Here is a 17968-nt window from a genome sequence, read left to right on the forward strand (position 1 = left end):
GCTCCGCCTTCAACACGGTCATCCCCACCAAGCTCAGGTGTGGTGCTACGGAGCTCTGTCTCAATCACTCGAACGAGTGAGCTCTAAACATCTTTTGGAATTCGGAGGAGGTACAGCGGTACTCTAAACATCTTTGGTATCGCTGCGACGCTACAGAAATCTTTTTAAAAGGTTTCTGTGTGTTTTGGGGCTGCGAGCGGTGTTATCAATTGACTGCTCAGCTCCCACTACTGAGGCTGGCAACCTGCCAGGAAACTGTGGCGCACAAAAAGGGGGAGAAAAACCTGTCTGGACTGATACACCTGCGTCCAGAACAACCCCCCCCCCCACACTGCCTCGTCGCTACTGACCGGACGGGTCTGGTTTTCGTGCGGTGTGGGAGTTTTTCTACACCCTCGACCTTCTTCTGCGGCCTTGAGACCTGGAGCTGAAGGAGCCTCCTCTCTATCAGAGATAGGCTTCCAACAATAACAGACTGCAGGTGAATCCCTTTCGTTGCTGCAGGAGCAGCGAAGACCAGCGGGGATTGCTTGAGAAAGTCTGCAGCTCACCAGGGAACGCAGGAGAGCTGAGATACCCGGGCCAAGAGGCCGTGACGCAGCAGTTTCTAGTGGGAGCCGCCATTATTGACGTTCGAGGCAACACCACTCGCCTCCCTCCCTTGAACTGTTCTACACTTGTTTGTGTGTTTGGACTTGGCCCCGTGCCTTTTGGATTGTCTTTGTCTTTGTGTATCAGTGTTTTTGTTTCACTGTAGTGCCTGATACCATGCAGGGTCAGCGTTCTGGGGGATCGGGGCCTTCGGGGAGTTATGCTAAGGCGGCTGCTTCAGCTGCTTCGGCTGCTCCTCTGGGGGCCCGGTTCCCCATGAGGAACCTACCCTTTGAACATGGGGTCAGGTGCTACTTGCCCCCCCAAATGAACCTGGAGGACTGCGCGGCTGCTGTGGCAGCGGCAGCCAAGCCTGTAGGCATTGTGTATGTGGGAAAAATGTTTGGGAAGGGCGTGTTCTTTCTGGAGTCCGTTGAGGGGGTGAACGCGACTGTATGTAAAGGGGTCACAGTGGGTGGACTTTTCCTACAGGTCGAGCCCCTGGGGTCCACCGCGCAGCGGGTGGTCCTATCCAACGTCCCGCCTTGCATCAAGAACGAGGCCCTCCTTCCCCACCTTCATACCCTGGGGAAGATCCTAACCGACATCACCCCAATACCCATGGGGTTCCGCAGGAAGGACTTGCAGCACGTTCTCTCCCTCCGGCGCCAGTTGACAATGTTGCTGGACCGGGAGGAGGTGGTCGACGGGCGCTTCTGTGTCCAGCAGGATGGGCGAGACTTCACCATCTTCTGGACATCGGACCGCCCGAGGTGCCACGCCTGCAAGGAAGTGGGGCATATTCGGAGGAATTGCCCCAAATCCCGGGCGGAGGCCTCCGCCTCCGGTGCCACTAACCCCCCTCCCCCCCCCACTCCCACTCCCCCTGTAGTTGAGCCAGGGAACCCTGGGGATGGGGAGGGTCAAAAGAAGGGGAGCAAGGTGACGAAGAAGATAAGGCACCTGGGGAACAAACCCCCCGGGGATAAGACTTTGCCACCCATCCCGTCACCTCCCGTTAGGGAGTCTGCAAGCCCCATAATCCAGCCAGGGGCGGAGGGGATTGGGCGGGAGGAGGGGGAGCCGCAGACTAGGGTTGCTCAGGTGACCCCAGAGTCTGTGAGCTCCTCCCCTTCGAAAAAAAGAAGGAGGAATCTCTCCAGGGAGGAGCAGAAGGGGGACATAGGGGAATCTTCCAGTGGGGCGAGGAGTGCTGTGGTGGAGGATGACTCCTGCCCTCTGGTTCAGGCCCCGGTTCCATGCTCTGAAGGGGTTTCTGGGGAGGGTGGTGATGGGGACCACTCGGGTGTAATGGAGCAGGGAGAGATTCCTGTTGGGGAGGGAATCCCAATTCATGCACCCGAGGAAGCCCAGGAGCAACCCACCCAGGACGAGGTGCAGAACACGCCTGTGGAGTTAGGGATAGTAGGCGGGGAGGGGGAAGGGGAAACCAGCCCTTCTCTCCCGCAGGACCTGGCTCCAGAGGGACTCCCTGAGTCTGGGGCACCAGAGTCCACTCTGGGCCCAACTGGTGGAGGGATAGACCCCACTGTCAATGGTCTTGACTGCCCAGGTACACCCGAGGAAGGCCCCTCTGCCACTGGCCCCACGGTGGGGACTGAGGTGGAGGAGAGACCAGAGGGTGGGGAAGAGGCAACCGCTGCACAGGGTGGGGCGGGAGCCTCAAGCACAGAAGGTGTGTCCAAGGATGGGAACGGTGACTCCATCTGCAGTGGGGGGATGGAAGAGGACTCCTCGGGCAATGAGTCAATGGATGTTCTCGCTGCCCCCGACGCCACTCCTCTCATTCCAGTGGAGGAGATCCGCGAGTTCATCGCGGCCACCGAAGGAGCCCAACATCGGCCCAAACTGGCCTCCCTCCGGTGGCCGAACTTACAAGGGGTCACCAGCTCCCTGAACCTCATCCTCAGAAGGAAGGGGAGGGGAAAGGGAGGGACGGGGGTGAAGGGAGGGACGGGGGTGAAGGGAGGGATGGGGGTGAAGGGGAACGACCGGCGTCAGCTCAGGTCTTTCTTGGACGACCTGGAAAAGGACGCCGAGGCCCAGAGCAGCGTCGTTCCTGCTGAGGGTAGAGGGACCAGTAGAGCGTCCCTTGTTGCCAAGATCCGGAAGGTGAAACGCACTGCCAATCCATCTAGGGTCCGTAGCGGCAAAGGCGACTCTGCTGTCAGTGACCAGGGGACTGGTGAGGGGATCTAGTGTACTTCTGACATGGCGATCACCATAGCCAGTTATAACATCAATGGCAGCAGGGGGCCTCTCCGCAGGTTTAACCATCTCTCAACCCTGAGGGATGGGAAATATGCGGTGAGCTTCCTGCAGGAAACCCACACCATCCCAGGAGACGAGTCCACCTGGCTCCTGGAGTGGAGTGGTGAGGTCTTCATGAGCCACCTCAGCTCCATTTCCAGTGGGGTGGCCATTTTGCTGGCCCCGAATTTCCGGCCAGAAATCCTAAAGGTCCAGGAATTGGTGCCAGGCCGCTTGCTTCACCTGGCCGTGCGCCTGGATGGCGTGCCGTTGCATTTTGTCAACGTGTACGCCCCCAAGCCCGCCGTGTTGCAGACGTGCCTGTTCCGGGAGGTGTCTACCCTTTTGAGCTCCATCGACCCTGGCGACTGCGTGATCTTTGGGGGAGATTTCAACTGTACCCTCGAGGAAGGAGACCGTTCAGGTATCCAGCGCGGCCAGGAGTCGGTGAAGAAGTTGAAGGAGCTCGTGGGCTCCTTTGACTTGGTAGACACCTGGAGGAACCTCCACCCCGACTCCAGTGCCTTCTCCAGGAGGTCAGAGGGGGGTGGCTCTCGCATTGACCGCCTGTACATTTCTCGGGCGTACGTCTCCCGGGTCTCGGCGGCCTCCATGCGGCCGATGCCTTGCTCGGACCACCACCTGGTGTGGGCAGAGTTTACCCTGCTGCGCACGAGGGGAGGGTCCGCGTACTGGCACTTTAACAACCGGCTGCTGGAGGATCGCCGCTTCCGGGACTCGTTTGTGAGGTTCTGGACCACTTGGAAGGGGAAGAGGGGAGGATTTCACTCCCTGCGGCTATGGTGGGACGTGGGCAAGGCCCACATCCGGCGTTTCTGTCAGGAGTACACTAGGGGGTCTACCAAGAGACGCGATTCCAAGGTCCGACAGCTCGGGAGTGAGCTGCTCGATTTGGATTCGCGTCTAAGTCAGACCGGTGGGGACCCGACCCTCTGGAGGGAATACCAGGAGAAGAAGGACGCGCTGAAGGAGCTGCAGTTACAGCAATCCCGAGGCGCGTATGTGAGGTCGCGGATCCAAATGCTCCACGATTTGGACCGCGGTTCACCCTTCTTCTACTCGCTGGAGAAATGGCGGGGAGTCCGTCAGCAGTTAGTGGAGCTGCTCGCTGACGATGACTCCCCCGTCACCGAACCAGAAGACATCAACGCGGCGGTTCGTTCCTTTTATGGGACCTTGTTTTCACCGGATAGCTCCGGCGTGGACGAGTGCAGTGATCTGTGGGAAGGTCTAACCACGGTCGGCCCGGAGGGTGCCGAGCGTCTGGACGCCCCCCTGACACTAGACGAACTGACTGCGGCCCTCCATCAGATTCAAAGGGGCAAATCCCCTGGCCTGGACGGACTGACAGCAGAGTTCCTCCGCACTTTCTGGGGGACCTTGGGGGAGGACTACACCATGGTCCTGAGGGAGAGCCTGGCGACCGGGGAGATGCCCCTGTCTTGGCGGAGGGCTGTAGTGGTCCTTCTGCCCAAGAAGGGTGATCTCCGCCTACTAAAGAACTGGCGCCCGGTCTCCCTCCTCTGTACCGATTACAAGGTCTTTGCTAAGGCAATGGCCAACCGTCTGGGCCCAGTGCTGGCCCAAGTGATCCACCCTGACCAGTCTTACACGGTCCCGGGCCGGTCCATCCAGGACAATATCCATCTGGTCCGGGACCTGGTCTACCTGGCTCAGGAGACCGGTGTACCCACTGCCTTTCTCTCCCTTGACCAGGAGAAGGCTTTCGACAGGGTGGATCACGAGTATCTGGTGAGGACTCTGCGGGCGTTTGGGTTCGGACCGCACTTTGTGGCCCGGATCCGACTTCTATACACCACTGCGGAGTGCCTCATCAAGGTCAACGGATCCTTGACGGCTCCCATTCCCTTCCGCAGAGGAGTACGTCAGGGCTGCCCCATGTCAGGCCAACTGTACGCCATCTGCGTGGAGCCATTCCTTAGTCTGCTTCGGAGGAGGTTGACGGGCATGGTTCTACGCGAGCCAGATATGGAGGTGGTCCTCTCGGTCTATGCCGATGACGTGCTCCTCATGGTCACTGACCCCGCTGATCTGCAGAGGATGCGCGAGTGCCAACGAGTCTTCTCGGCCGCCTCCTCTGCAAGGATCAATTGGGGGAAATGTTCTGGACTCTTGGTGGGTCCATGGCAGGTGGACTCCCTCCCTGAGGAGATGCGGTTTTTCACGTGGAGCACCACGCGCCTCCTTTACTTGGGAGTCTACCTGAGTCCCGTCGCGGAGACCTGGCTGGCGAACTGGCAGGAGCTGGAGTTGAAAGTCGTCGCCCGGCTGGGGCGCTGGTCAGGTCTCCTCAGGGTGCTTTCCTACCGGGGCAGGGTGTTGGTCATTAACCAACTCGTGGCTTCCCTGCTCTGGTACAGATTGACCACATTGGTCCCATCAGCCACTTTTGCTGGGATCATCCAGAAGAAGTTGGTGGACTTCTTCTGGGGCAACGGAAAGCACTGGGTCTCTGCAGCGGTCCTGAGTCTCCCGATTGAGGAGGGCGGGCAGTCGCTGGTGTGCATCCGCACCCAGTTGGCGGCTCTCCGCCTCAGGACTCTGCAGAGATACCTGTACTCGGAGCGTCCTCCCAGGTGGCACGTGCTGGCGACACACTTTTTCCAACGGGGCCGCTGCCTTCAAGCAGGTACGCGGATCCCGATGGTGGGCGTCAGCCGTGCTATCCTGCTGGGAATGCCCGGCTTCTACCGGGACTTGCTGAGAGTCTGGAACCTGGTTGCTGTCGACCGGGCCCCCCCTCCGCTGACGGAGGGCGGCGGCCCAGGCGTGAGAGCAGCCGGCCCTTGTCCTGCCCCGCTGGGTGTCGGAGAGACTCAAATGTGTGGAGCACCTGCGGCTGAGCAAACCCCTGCTCAGCCGGAAGTACTCGTCGGACCGAGGCGCCGTAATCCTTCCCGGGAGCCGGTCCCACACAACATGAGTCGCATTTCCTCGACACCCTTCATCTCCCTCCGAGACGCAGGGAGGCGTGTCCTGTACGGGCTCCTCCTCCACACCCTGCACTTCCTCGCCCTGGTCCACCGTCCGGACACTAAGTGGCGGTCAGTGTTGCCTTCCGGTCGCGAGGTGACCCCGCGGTGGGGGTCCCTCTACGCAGGAATTCTGCCCCTCTCCATCGGGGACCTGGGGTGGAAGATATTGCACCGAGGAGTCCCCTGCAACCTGTTCCTCGCGCGGTTCACAGACTCGCCAGCCGCCTGCCACTTTTGCGGGTTGGAAGAGTCTGTGTACCACGTGTACATGCAGTGTGTGAGGTTGCAGCCCCTGTTCCAATATCTAAAGGGGCTGCTCCTTGCTTTTTGGCTGCATTTTTCACCCACCATCCTCATCTTTGGACACCCTGTGCGTAGGGGAGAGGGTAGGGCCGAAGATGTCCTTGTTGGGTTGCTCCTGGGCCAGGCCAAGCTGGCCATCCGAGACTCACGGCGCCAGGCGGAAGAGGGCTCTGCCCGAGCCAGCTGCCTGCCCCTTTTCCGGGGTTACGTCCGTGCCCGGGTGGTGTTGGAGAGGGACTACGCGCTGTCCACGGGCACCCTGGAGGAATTCCGGGACCGCTGGGCACCGCGGGGGATTGGATGTATCCTGGATGGGGATTGTAGTATAATTGTATGATAGTTTTAATAGATATATTTGTTTGTATAATATTCTGGTGGTGGGTTCTGTTTTGGTTTTATTGCATTGTATATATTATTTTAATATTTGAATAAATATTTTTGATTAAAAAAAAAAAAAAAAAAAAAAAAAAAAGCTCATCACCAAACTCCACCAGCTAGGCCTTAGCTCGTCATTATGTGACTGGATCCTGGACTTCCTGCTGGAACGACCGCAGGCAGTGAGAATGGGCCCGCACCTGTCCTCCACTATCACCCTGAGTACCGGCACACCACAGGGCTGTGTTCTGAGCCCCATGCTCTACTCCCTCTTCACACACGACTGTGTTCCTGCATTCGACACCAACACCATTGTCAAGTTTGCAGATGACACAACGGTGATCGGGCTGATCACCAACGGGGATGAAACAAACTATAGAGCGGAGGTGCAGAACCTGGCGGACTGGTGCTCGGATAACAACCTGTCCCTAAATACCACCAAGACCAAGGAGCTGATCATCAACTTCCGTAGGTCACATAACGGGGAATATGCCCCGATCTCTATCAATGGGGTCAGTGTGGAGAGAGTGTCCAGCTTCAAGTTTCTGGGCACTCACATTTCGGAGGACCTAACATGGTCCAATAACACTGCTGCGCTGGTCAAGAAGGCACAACAAAGACTGTTCTACTTAAGAACACTGAAAAAGTCTGGTCTACCCCAACAGCTGCTGAAGACCTTCTACCGCTGCACCATAGAGAGCATCCTAACGCATGGAATCCCTGTGTGGTACCTCAGCTGCACGGAGGCAGAAAGGAAAGCTCTACAGCGGGTAGTCCATAGAGCTCAGAGGGCCATCGGAACACAGCTACCAGACTTGGAGGGCATCTACAACACACGATGCCTCAGAAAAGCCACCAGCATCCACAAAGACTCTTCACACCCCTGCAACAGTCTGTTCGAACTCCTTCCATCGGGCAGACGATACAAGGCCTTCTATGCCCGCACCTCCAGACTCAGGAACAGCTTCATCCCCAGGGCCATAGCTGCTATGAACCGGTCCTGCTGAGCCGGATGGCCACAACGCATAGATCAACTTGCACTTTACCCTGTCCAAAACTGTTACAACTGTTCGTTTCGTTGGGTTGCTGCTGTCTAAATTACCTAAATTAGTGCATCGTATGGGAGGCGCATTCCCAATCTCGTTGTACCCCTGGGTACAATGACAATAAAGATATATTGTATTGTATTGTATTGTATTGTCTCCAAACTTACTAACTAACCCGTCTACATTTACGTCCAACTAGAGCAAAGAGGTCCTAGCACAGATCCTTGCATAACTCCACTGGTCACAGATCTCAAGCCTGAATACTATCCTTCCACCACAACACTGTCTTCTATCAGTGAGTTCTGAATCCATACAACCAAGTGCACCTTAATCTTCTGGATCAGCTTACCATGGTGGACTTTATCAAATGCCGTACTAAAATCCATGTAGACAGCATCCACCACCCTATTCTTATCGATCTCCTTCACATCTTCCCAGAAAACTTGATCAAGTTAGTAAGACATGACAAAACCATACTGACTGTCCCTAATTAACCTATTCTATATGGGAGTAAATCCCATCCCGAAGAATCCTCTCGAACCTCTGGAAGGTTCTATCGAAAACAAATATATTTTATTCTTACTGCTTCATGGTGTCAAGATTTAAAACACCAGACAGAATGTCGTCTATTCAATTAAATTTTGTAAAATTGCTAAAAGCAAGCAACCAAAAACAGAGAAAAATAGAAAAATAAAATAGTGCCAATAATATTGAAATAGAAATTAAAAAAATAAGAATTTGTGAAAATAGATCCACATTGCTCATTAACACTGTACTCAATATGTACATTTTCATAATACACTCAGACATCACAAGAATCATATTAATGTAATGTTCCCTTTTTTAGATTATCATTAACAGATGTAGAGCTTTGATTTCGATATCTACTGCTTGTGGACAAACATCGTAAGGTTGTAATTTTCCATTACACTATATTTAAGTACGGCTGGCATCTCCAATATCAATGCGATCACAGTTTGTGTTTATATGTAAATGTTATGTTCTCCTATTTGTTGACATTCAATGAAATAATGGAAAATACTTTTGATGCAAGATAAAAGCTAGGTGAATTGGAAGTTAATTTGTAATGATGTAGTGATAAATCAATATAATCATCATTAGAGCACTGGGGAAAAAAGTGAATGCAAAAAGCATTGAACAGGAGATGTTTATTCCTTCAAAGCTGCTTTCTTGACTCGTGATTACTCTCCCATCAACACCAATTACTAATGAAATCATGGCAAAGAAGTTCTTCAATAATATTCCATTCTTGCAAAACTAAATTTGCTCTTCGGAGATGACTGACTCTATCAGGCCTGGGCTGCATTTCACATTATGACTCCTCATGGAATCCAACATACCAAGGGTTCCAATGAGAAGAATCTTTCACCATCTTCTTGGAGGTCACTTAAGATGGGCTATAAATGAGCTTTTCCAATGCAACTCATATCTTGAGAACAAACCCATGGTATTGAAATAGTTACATAGTCTCAACAAAGTGCCCACAATTTCTGTTACTTAGCAGAATTAATTTTTAATTGCTAAGTGATAATTAAATGAAATGGTGTCATCCTTGCACATACTATCGCAAGCTATTTTGAAACAATCCCTTTATGGTTTAGAAATAATACAAAGAATGGTCTGAGAAGCCAAACATGAGTTTTGAGAACAGTTTGGATAAAATTGAAAGGCCCAAAAGATAATTGTTTATTATTAACCTTATGGATGAGGAGATCACAATTTTGCATTTTAATGCACTTCAAGATGCATTCAATATTTCCAAATACATTTAATTTTGTCCCTTCTTAGCAACTATATTGAATCTTGGTGATTCCATAACTTGTTTTTGATGGTATAAGTAATTATCAGGCAACTGAACCCAACAAGAGCGCAGTCCTGATCTACCATCTACCTCATAGAGTCATAGAGTGATACAACATGGAAACAGGCCCTTCGGCCTAACTTGCCCACACCGGCCAACATGTCCCAGCTACACTCATCCCACCTGCCTGTGTTTGGCCAATATCCCTCCAAACCTGTCCTATCCATGTACCTGTCTAACAGTTTGTTAAATGCTGGGATCGTCCCTATCTCAACTACCTCCGTTGGCAGCTTGTTCCATACACCCACCACCTTTTGTGTGAAAAAGTTACCCCTCAGATTCCTGTTAAATCTTTTTCCCTTTACCTTAAACCTATGTTCTCTGGTCCTCGGTTCATCTATTCTGGGCAAGGACCCTGTGCAGCTCTCCGATCTAGACAATAGACAATAGACAATAGGTGCAGGAGTAGGCCATTCAGCCCTTCGAGCCAGCACCGCCATTCAATGCGATCATGGCTGATCACTCTCAATCAGTACCCCGTTCCTGCCTTCTCCCCATACCCCCTCACTCCGCTATCCTTAAGAGCTCTATCCAGCTCTCTCTTGAAAGCATCCAACGAACTGGCCTCCACTGCCTTCTGAGGCAGAGAATTCCACACCTTCACCACTCTCTGACTGAAAAAGTTCTTCCTCATCTCCGTTCTAAATGGCCTACCCCTTATTCTTATACTGTGGCCCCTTGTTCTGGACTCCCCCAACATTGGGAACATGTTTCCTGCCTCTAATGTGTCCAATCCCCTAATTATCTTATATATTTCAATAAGATCCCCCCTCATCCTTCTAAATTCCAGTGTATACAAGCCCAATCGCTCCAGCCTTTCAACATACGACAGTCCCGCCATTCCGGGAATTAACCTAGTGAACCTATGCTGCACGCCCTCCATTGCAAGAATATCCTTCCTCAAATTTGGAGACCAAAACTGCACACAGTACTCCAGGTGCGGTCTCACCAGGGCCCGGTACAACCGTAGAAGGACCTCTTTGCTCCTATACTCAACTCCTCTTGTTATGAAGGCCAACATTCCATTGGCTTTCTTCACTGCCTGCTGTACCTGCATGCTTCCTTTCATTGACTGATGCACTAGGACACCCAGATCTCGTTGAACTCCCCCTCCTCCTAACTTGACACCATTCAGATAATAATCTGCCTTTCTATTCTTACTTCCAAAGTGAATAACCTCACACTTATCTACATTAAACTGCATCTGCCATGTATCCGCCCACTCACACAACCTGTCCAAGTCACCCTGCAGCCTTATTGCATCTTCCTCACAATTCACACTACCCCCCAGCTTAGTATCATCTGCAAATTTGCTAATGGTATTTTTAATCCCTTCGTCTAAGTCATTAATGTATATCGTAAATATCTGGGGTCTGAGCACCGAACCTTGCGGTACCCCACTGGTCACTGCCTGCCATTCCGAAAGGGACCCATTTATCCCCACTCTTTGCTTTCTGTCTGTCAACCAATTTTCTATCCATGTCAGTACCCTACCCCCAATACCATGTGCCCTAATTTTGCCCACTAATCTCCTATGTGGGACCTTGTTGAAGGCTTTCTGAAAGTCGAGGTACACCATATCCACTGACTCTCCCCTGTCAATTTTCCTAGTTACATCCTCAAAAAATTCCAGTAGATTTGTCAAGCATCCTCTCATGATTTTATACACCTCTATAAGATCATCCCTCATCCTCCTGCACTCAAAGGAATAAGCCTACTCAACCTCTCCCTATAGCTCAGATCCTTTAGTCCTGGCAACATCCTCGTAAATCTGCTCTGTACCCCTCTCCAGCTTGACAACATCTTTCCTATAACATGGTGCCCAGAACTGACCACAATACTCTAACTGCAGCCTCACCAACATCTTTAACAACTCCAAAGTTGTACAGGTATGTAGGTTAATTGGCTTGGTAAATGTAAAAAATTGTCCCTAGTGGGTATAGGATAGTGTTAATGTGCGGGGATCGCTGGTCGGCGCGGACTCGGTGGGCCAAAAGGGTCTGTTTCCATGCTGTATCTCTAAACTGCATCATGACCTCCCACTTCTCTACTCAATACTCTGACTGATGAATGCCAATGTGCCAAAAGCCTTTTTGACTCCATCTTCAAGGAACCATGCACCTGCACTCCCAGATCCCTCTGCTCTATAACATTCCCCAGAGCCCTACCATTCACTGTGTAGATCCTGCCCATGTTAGACTTCACAAAATGTAACACTCACATTTCTCTATATTAAATTCCATCAACCATTCTTCAGCCCACCTGGCCAATTGATCAAGATCCTGCTGCAGATCTTCACTACCTGAATAAAGATCCTCGGACTATCTTTAAATCAGACTTTATCCTGCACTAATTTGTGGAATTCTCTGCCACGGAGGGCAGTGGAGGCCAAGTCACTGGAAGAATTTAAGTGAGTTAGATAAAGCTCCGGGGGCTAGTGGAATCAGGGAACATGGGGAGAAGTTGGGCACAGGTTGCTGATTGTGGATGATCAGCCATGATCACAATGAATGGCGGTGCTGGCTCGAAGGGCCTCCTCCTGCACCTATTTTCTATGTTTATGTTTCTAAACATTATTCCATTTATGCTGTATCTGTACACTGTGGACAGCTTGATTGCAATCAAGTTAGGAGGAGGGGGAGTTCAACGAGATCTGGGTGTCCTAGTGCATCAGTCAATGAAAGGAAGCATGCAGGTTCAGCAGGCAGTGAAGAAAGCCAATGGAATGTTGGCCTTCGTAACAAGAGGAGTTGAGTATAGGAGCAAAGAGGTCCTTCTACAGTTGTACCGGGCCCTGGTGAGACCGCACCTGGAGTACTGTGTGCAGTTTTGGTCTCCAAATTTGAGGAAGGATATTCTTGCTATGGAGGGCGTGCAGCGTAGGTTCACTAGATTAATTCCCGGAATGGCGGGACTGTCGTATGTTGAAAGGCTGGAGCGATTGGGCTTGTATACACTGGAATTTAGAAGGATGAGGGGGGATCTTATTGAAACATATAAGATAATTAGGGGATTGGACACATTAGAGGCAGATAACATGTTCCCAATGTTGGGGGAGTCCAGAACAAGGGGCCACAGTTTGAGAATAAGGGGTAGGCCATTTAGAACGGAGATGAGGAAGAACTTTTTCAGTCAGAGGGTGGTGAAGGTGTGGAATTCTCTGCCTCAGAAGGCAGTGGAGGCCAGTTCGTTGGATGCTTTCAAGAGAGAGCTGGATAGAGCTCTTAAGGATAGCGGAGTGAGGGGGTATGGGGAGAAGGCAGGAACGGGGTACTGATTGATAGTGATCAGCCATGATCGCATTGAATGGCGGTGCTGGCTCGAAGGGCTGAATGGCCTACTCCTGCACCTATTGTCTATTGTCTATTGTCTATGTACAGTCTTTTCACTACCTGGATAGCATGCAACAAAAAAGCTTTTCACTATTCCATGTGACAATAATAAACTAAACTAATTAATGGTTTTGAAACTTGAAAGAGTTAAGGATATTAAAATGAAAATTTATTAAACAAAATATTTGTTAACCCTGCAATTGAGTAACTAAACTCATTGGTAGTGTTTATTTGAACTGTTAATTGACATATTATGACAGAAGTCACAATCCATCTGACACAATAGAAAGGTGCTACGACCAGGTGAATTTTCAGAATTGTTTCACATTTGATATTTTAGCACACACATTTTGCCTGGATATATTCAGCTCTCAGTTACCTCTTTAAAAATATTGCATTTTTCAGTTGCTTCCACAAAGATAAAGCTTTTCTCATGTAATTCCTAAGTGCTTTACTCAGCTGTTGCCAAGGACGATCTTGTGATCAGAATTTTGTTCTACTCATCATCCAGAGTGCATCGCTACTAGAGCTGATAGGCACCTACGTGCCAGCTGCCTAGGCAGTGTATCACAAAAATAATATTCCATTCACATACGCTTCCCTTTTGGAAGAAAAAATGAATGTTGCCACTCTTAGAATCAGAAGCAGAATCTGAATAACCTTTATTGTCATCCAAAAATACAAATCGTTTGGACAAAATTCCGTTACCCACAGTCCAACAATAAGAGCAATAAAAATAAGCAATTACACACACAATCACAAACCAACACAAAACAAAAAAAATAAACATCCATCACAGTGAGTCTCCTCCAGTCACCTTCTCACTGTGATGGAAGGCTAGAATGTCTTTTCTCTTTCCATGCCGTCTTCTCCCGCGGTCTGGCTGTTGAAGTTGCCATGTCGGGGCGGTCGGGGCTCCCGACATTGAACTCCCCGCCGGGCGGAGAAAATCCCGCGGCCTGTTGCAGGCCGCGCCAGACGGTGAAAGGTCTGCAGCGGGCCGACCCAAGCCCCGCGATTCGGGGCGGGCGAAGACGCTGCCGCTGCACGTTGGGGCAATCGTGGCTCCCAACATTGAAGCCCCCGCCGGGCGGAGAAAAATCCCGTGACCTATTTCAGGTCGCGCCGGACGGTGAAAGGTCCGCGGTGGGCCGACCTCAGTCCTGCGATTCGGGGCGGGCGAAGACGCTGCCGCTGCCAGAGGTCCTGATGTCGGCCCCCACCCAGGGGGCTGCGAGCTTCCGATATCCACACGGCCCACAGCAGAAGCCTCTGGAGCCTCCGAAGGTGAGTCCCAGCCGCACTCACAGCGCCACCACAGGCTCCGAAGGCAGCCAGCTCCGCAGATGGTAAGTCCGGTCCGCGGACTCTGCGAACCGGAGCCCAGGTGGAGGCCGCCAGCTCCAGGTGTTTGGCCGATGGTAGGCCGCAGCAGGAACGGAGACACGACCCAGAAACAAAGACTGTGTCTCCGTTCGGAAGAGACAATTTTACAGTTCACCCCATCCCCCCCCCACACATAGTACACAACCACAAAAAACACTACATCACATCTAAACACTACAAATAAGACAAAAAACAACAAAAAAGACAAACGGACTGCAGGTGAGCCGCAGCTGCTGCGCAGCGCCGCCACTTCCTAATCAATTGAATAACACATTTGTTCTGCGTAATTACTGTCACAATCCTCATGTTTGTTACATTAAATTTGCACTTCATCAACACAGGCTAATAATAGGTGCCTGAGTAATTCCCAAATAGTACAGTACATTCTGACTGATTTACTTCCAAATACTCACTACCCAAGAAAAGTGACCTGGATATTAAGTAGCAGTGTCTGTACTATAGTTACTAAAATATGAAATGCACAATTTCTTCCCGTGGACATTCAAAATATAACCAGAATATAGATAAGAGACAACTGTTGTTTCTCATTGCCTTTTATAGATTGACATCTAAGATCATAATTTCATCAGTTCTAGGAGCACAATAAGGCCATTCAGCCCATTAGGCCTACTCTGCTATTCAATCATGGCTGGTCCATCATTCCCTCTCAACTCCATTCTCCTGCCTTTGCTCCATAACCCATGAACCCTTACAAATCAAGAATCTGTCAATCTCCGCCTTAAAAATATCCATTGACTTGGCCTCCACAGCCGTCTGTTGCAATGAATTCTACAGATTCACCACCCTCTGACTAAAGAAATTCTATCTCATCTCCTTTCTAAAGATACGTCCTTTTATTCTGAGGCTGTGCCCTCTGGTCCCAACTCTCCCACTTGTGGAAACATTCACTCTATACAGGCTTTTCACTATTCAGTAAGTTTCAATGAGGTCCCCCCTCATCCTTCTAAACTCCAGCGAGTACAGACCCAGTGCCTTCAAATGTTGATGATATCTTATCCCAATTATTCCTGGGATCATTCTTGTAAACCTCTTCTGGACCCTCTCCAATGCCAACACATCCTTCCTCAGATATAGGGTCCCAAACTGCTCACAATATTTTTATTTTTATGAATTCAATATACATCTTGGATAATAATTTCAAAATACTTTAATTGCATTTCAATGTTGGGAAGCTATTTTTTTTACTCCTTTAACAGAGGTGTTCAGAAGCAAAATCATATTATTCTAAAAATGTGTATTAGGCCTATAAATTATAACAGCAATAGCTATTTTCCACGTTGTTCGCTGGTAGCATCAGAAGCATGCTTGTGCTACTTATCTTTAAAAGGAATTTTGTTCCTTTAATGTATCTCCTGAAGACGACCAATAACTAATTGTTACAGGAAATTTCTAAAGAATTGTGGCTTGTTAAAATTGCTGGCTTTATAATCGTGAGGGAAAACAAGGAAAGGTATAAAATAGCTGCTTTTCTTTCTACCAAAAGAGGCAAATAAGGGATCAGCCTTTTAGTTTCAGATGAGGAGAAAAACGTTCATACAAAAAGTAGGGAATGTTTGGAATCTTCTACCTGAGAAGGCCGTGGCGGAGTATATTCAGTACATACATTTAGTTCATCGTTCTTTTTTGTTTTAGGGGATTCAAGTAATATGGGGTTCATGCATCATAGTGGTGCTGGGGTAAAAGATCAGCCTGATCTGATTGAATGGACGAAATGAACCAACTCCAGTTCCTAACTCTTGCTGCTTTGACACTCATGACGTCTTGACCGTGTGGGGAACACAAGACAAGTATCTGTATGCGAGAGGCACGAATGGATTGCTATGTAGCAAACTTCGTCAAATAATGTAAAACAAATGTTTCAAAAATAAGACAGCTGGAGATTATCTTGTGTTCCTCACATCTACCATGCCTCTATAAACATCGCATTTTGAATTTGCAAACTTTTAAAACTCTTCGCCCTCAGGTAAGCGAATTGTCAACTGGACGTCCTGCAGCAGAATTAGGAGACTATTGAATTTAAGCGGTTGGATGGGATGTGAGAGGGGGTGTCTTCGGGGACGGGTTGCACAGTCTTACACAGCGCTCCTACATTTGTTCAGTTGGCCCTTCGGTACTTGTTGCTCCCTTACCCAACTCGGACAGTCGTGAATTAGCACCCGGACTCTGCCGAAGACATACGCTTGGTACTCGACGAAGGCAGGGAATGCGATGTGGGTAGCAAAACCCAGCAGCCGCCTCTCTTCAATGTGCCGGGTAATAGCATGTCTGCCGAAATAGGTGGTGATCAGATCCGGTTGCTGCAAGCTTTCTTCGAAGCCCCCTTTCTCGTTGCCCAACGCCACGATGCGAACCGACCTAAACAAGGAAGAGGTTACAGAGGGTCAAGCGGGGCCGGCGGCAGACTGAAACACACTCCCGTACAATGCGCTGCAGGCAGCTGGCTGGGGCTTTGTGCTGAGCGAGCTACCCAGCCTGAGTTTTTGCATCGAGCGGGGATTGAGCCAAATAAAAATAAACACCGACCATCGCCAAATCCGTGCCTGCAACTTACATGATTATTGCTGTGTCGGCAGCTTATCAAACGCGGGAAGCCAAAGGGGCGATTTATTCATAGTTTTGTCCACGATCCGAATAACAAAGAAACTAGAAGTGAGCTGAACCGAGTCCTCAGCAGCAGCCAGGGATTCCGGGCGGTGAACTTTACTCTCCTCGTCAGTTTCACCTACGTGCTCCGTATGCTTGCTGCCGATCGACCAAATTACAATGACTGCTGGCCGGGTCCGGCACACGGGCAGCGAGCGAGCACTGTGCACCGGGCAGCGAGTATATTTAGATATATCCACAAACCCAGCTCCAGTCCAGTCACAGGCTTCCGAGTCCTGACGTCAGTGAAGCTCACCAGGCAGACACATTAGATTTAAATCCTTTCACGAAACGGGAGTACAATCCGAGCGGCCGCAAATCGAGATGTAAGCAGCGAGCAGCCGATCCCGGTTCTAATTCGGGGGTCGGATTGGAAAAAAAAGCAGAGAGAGAAAAAAAAAAGCGATACTCATCAATTACGTAAATAACATAAGAGGGAGATTTAATCAGCAATCCGGCCGTTTGTCAGGATGAAATAAAAGATCGAGGATTGTGGCAGCAAGCTAGGATCAATAGGCTCTGTGTGTCCTCTAACGCGTGCTGTCGCAGCCAGCTGCGGGCTGTCACTTGACACCATTGTTTGGAACTGGTGACCTGAGTGAATAACTCAAACGAAAGCGAGAATCAGCACTTTTAATGGAGTGGATTGTTTCCCTAAACTTTTTTTCCCCCCATCAAATGTATTCATTTCCACCTTTACTGCAAGGTCGGAAAGAATGCTTTCATTAACTGGAGAGTTTACGGCCAGAGGGCACAGCCTCTGAATAAAAGAACTACCCTCCGAATGGAGCTGAGGAGTTGTTTTTGGAGACAGAAGGTGGTGAATCTGTGGGATTCATTGCCACAGATGTCTGACATTGGGTATTCTAAAAGCAGAGACGGATAGATTCTTGATTAGTAAGGGTGTGAAAGGTTACCAGGAGAAGGCGGGAGAATGGGGTTGAGAGCGAAAAATAGATCGGCCAATGGTTGAATGACTGGATGGGCTCAATGGCCTAATTCAGCTCCTTGGGGTCTGGGCAGAACTAACCAAGGTCGGCCAATAATCCGTACACACAAGGAACTGCAGATGCTGGTTTACAAAAACGGTGAAGGGTCCTG

At 50.1% G+C, this 17968-nt stretch overlaps 1 protein-coding gene across 6 annotated transcripts in view; it reads right to left on the reverse strand.

Moving 5' to 3' along the window:
• The window catches only part of rhobtb3 (Rho related BTB domain containing 3), an 85290-nt gene extending 68209 nt beyond the window's left edge, over nt 1-17081 (reverse strand). For 4 of the 6 annotated variants that reach the window (XM_078396474.1, XM_078396475.1, XM_078396473.1 and 1 more), the window contains exons 1-2: nt 16776-17081; nt 16354-16579 (exon numbers count right to left, since the gene is read on the reverse strand). In XM_078396474.1, the coding sequence (XP_078252600.1) occupies nt 16354-16579; nt 16776-16777 (228 nt within the window). In that variant the 5' untranslated portion in view covers nt 16778-17081. Of the gene's footprint in view, nt 1-16300; nt 16580-16775 lie in introns of those variants that run through there. The other 2 variants (XM_078396477.1, XM_078396478.1) reach the window with 2 other exon arrangements.
• Between the last annotated feature and the right edge of the window lie 887 nt (nt 17082-17968).

The sequence above is a fragment of the Rhinoraja longicauda genome, chromosome 3 (assembly GCF_053455715.1).
Source record: "Rhinoraja longicauda isolate Sanriku21f chromosome 3, sRhiLon1.1, whole genome shotgun sequence".
NCBI lineage: Eukaryota > Metazoa > Chordata > Chondrichthyes > Rajiformes > Arhynchobatidae > Rhinoraja > Rhinoraja longicauda.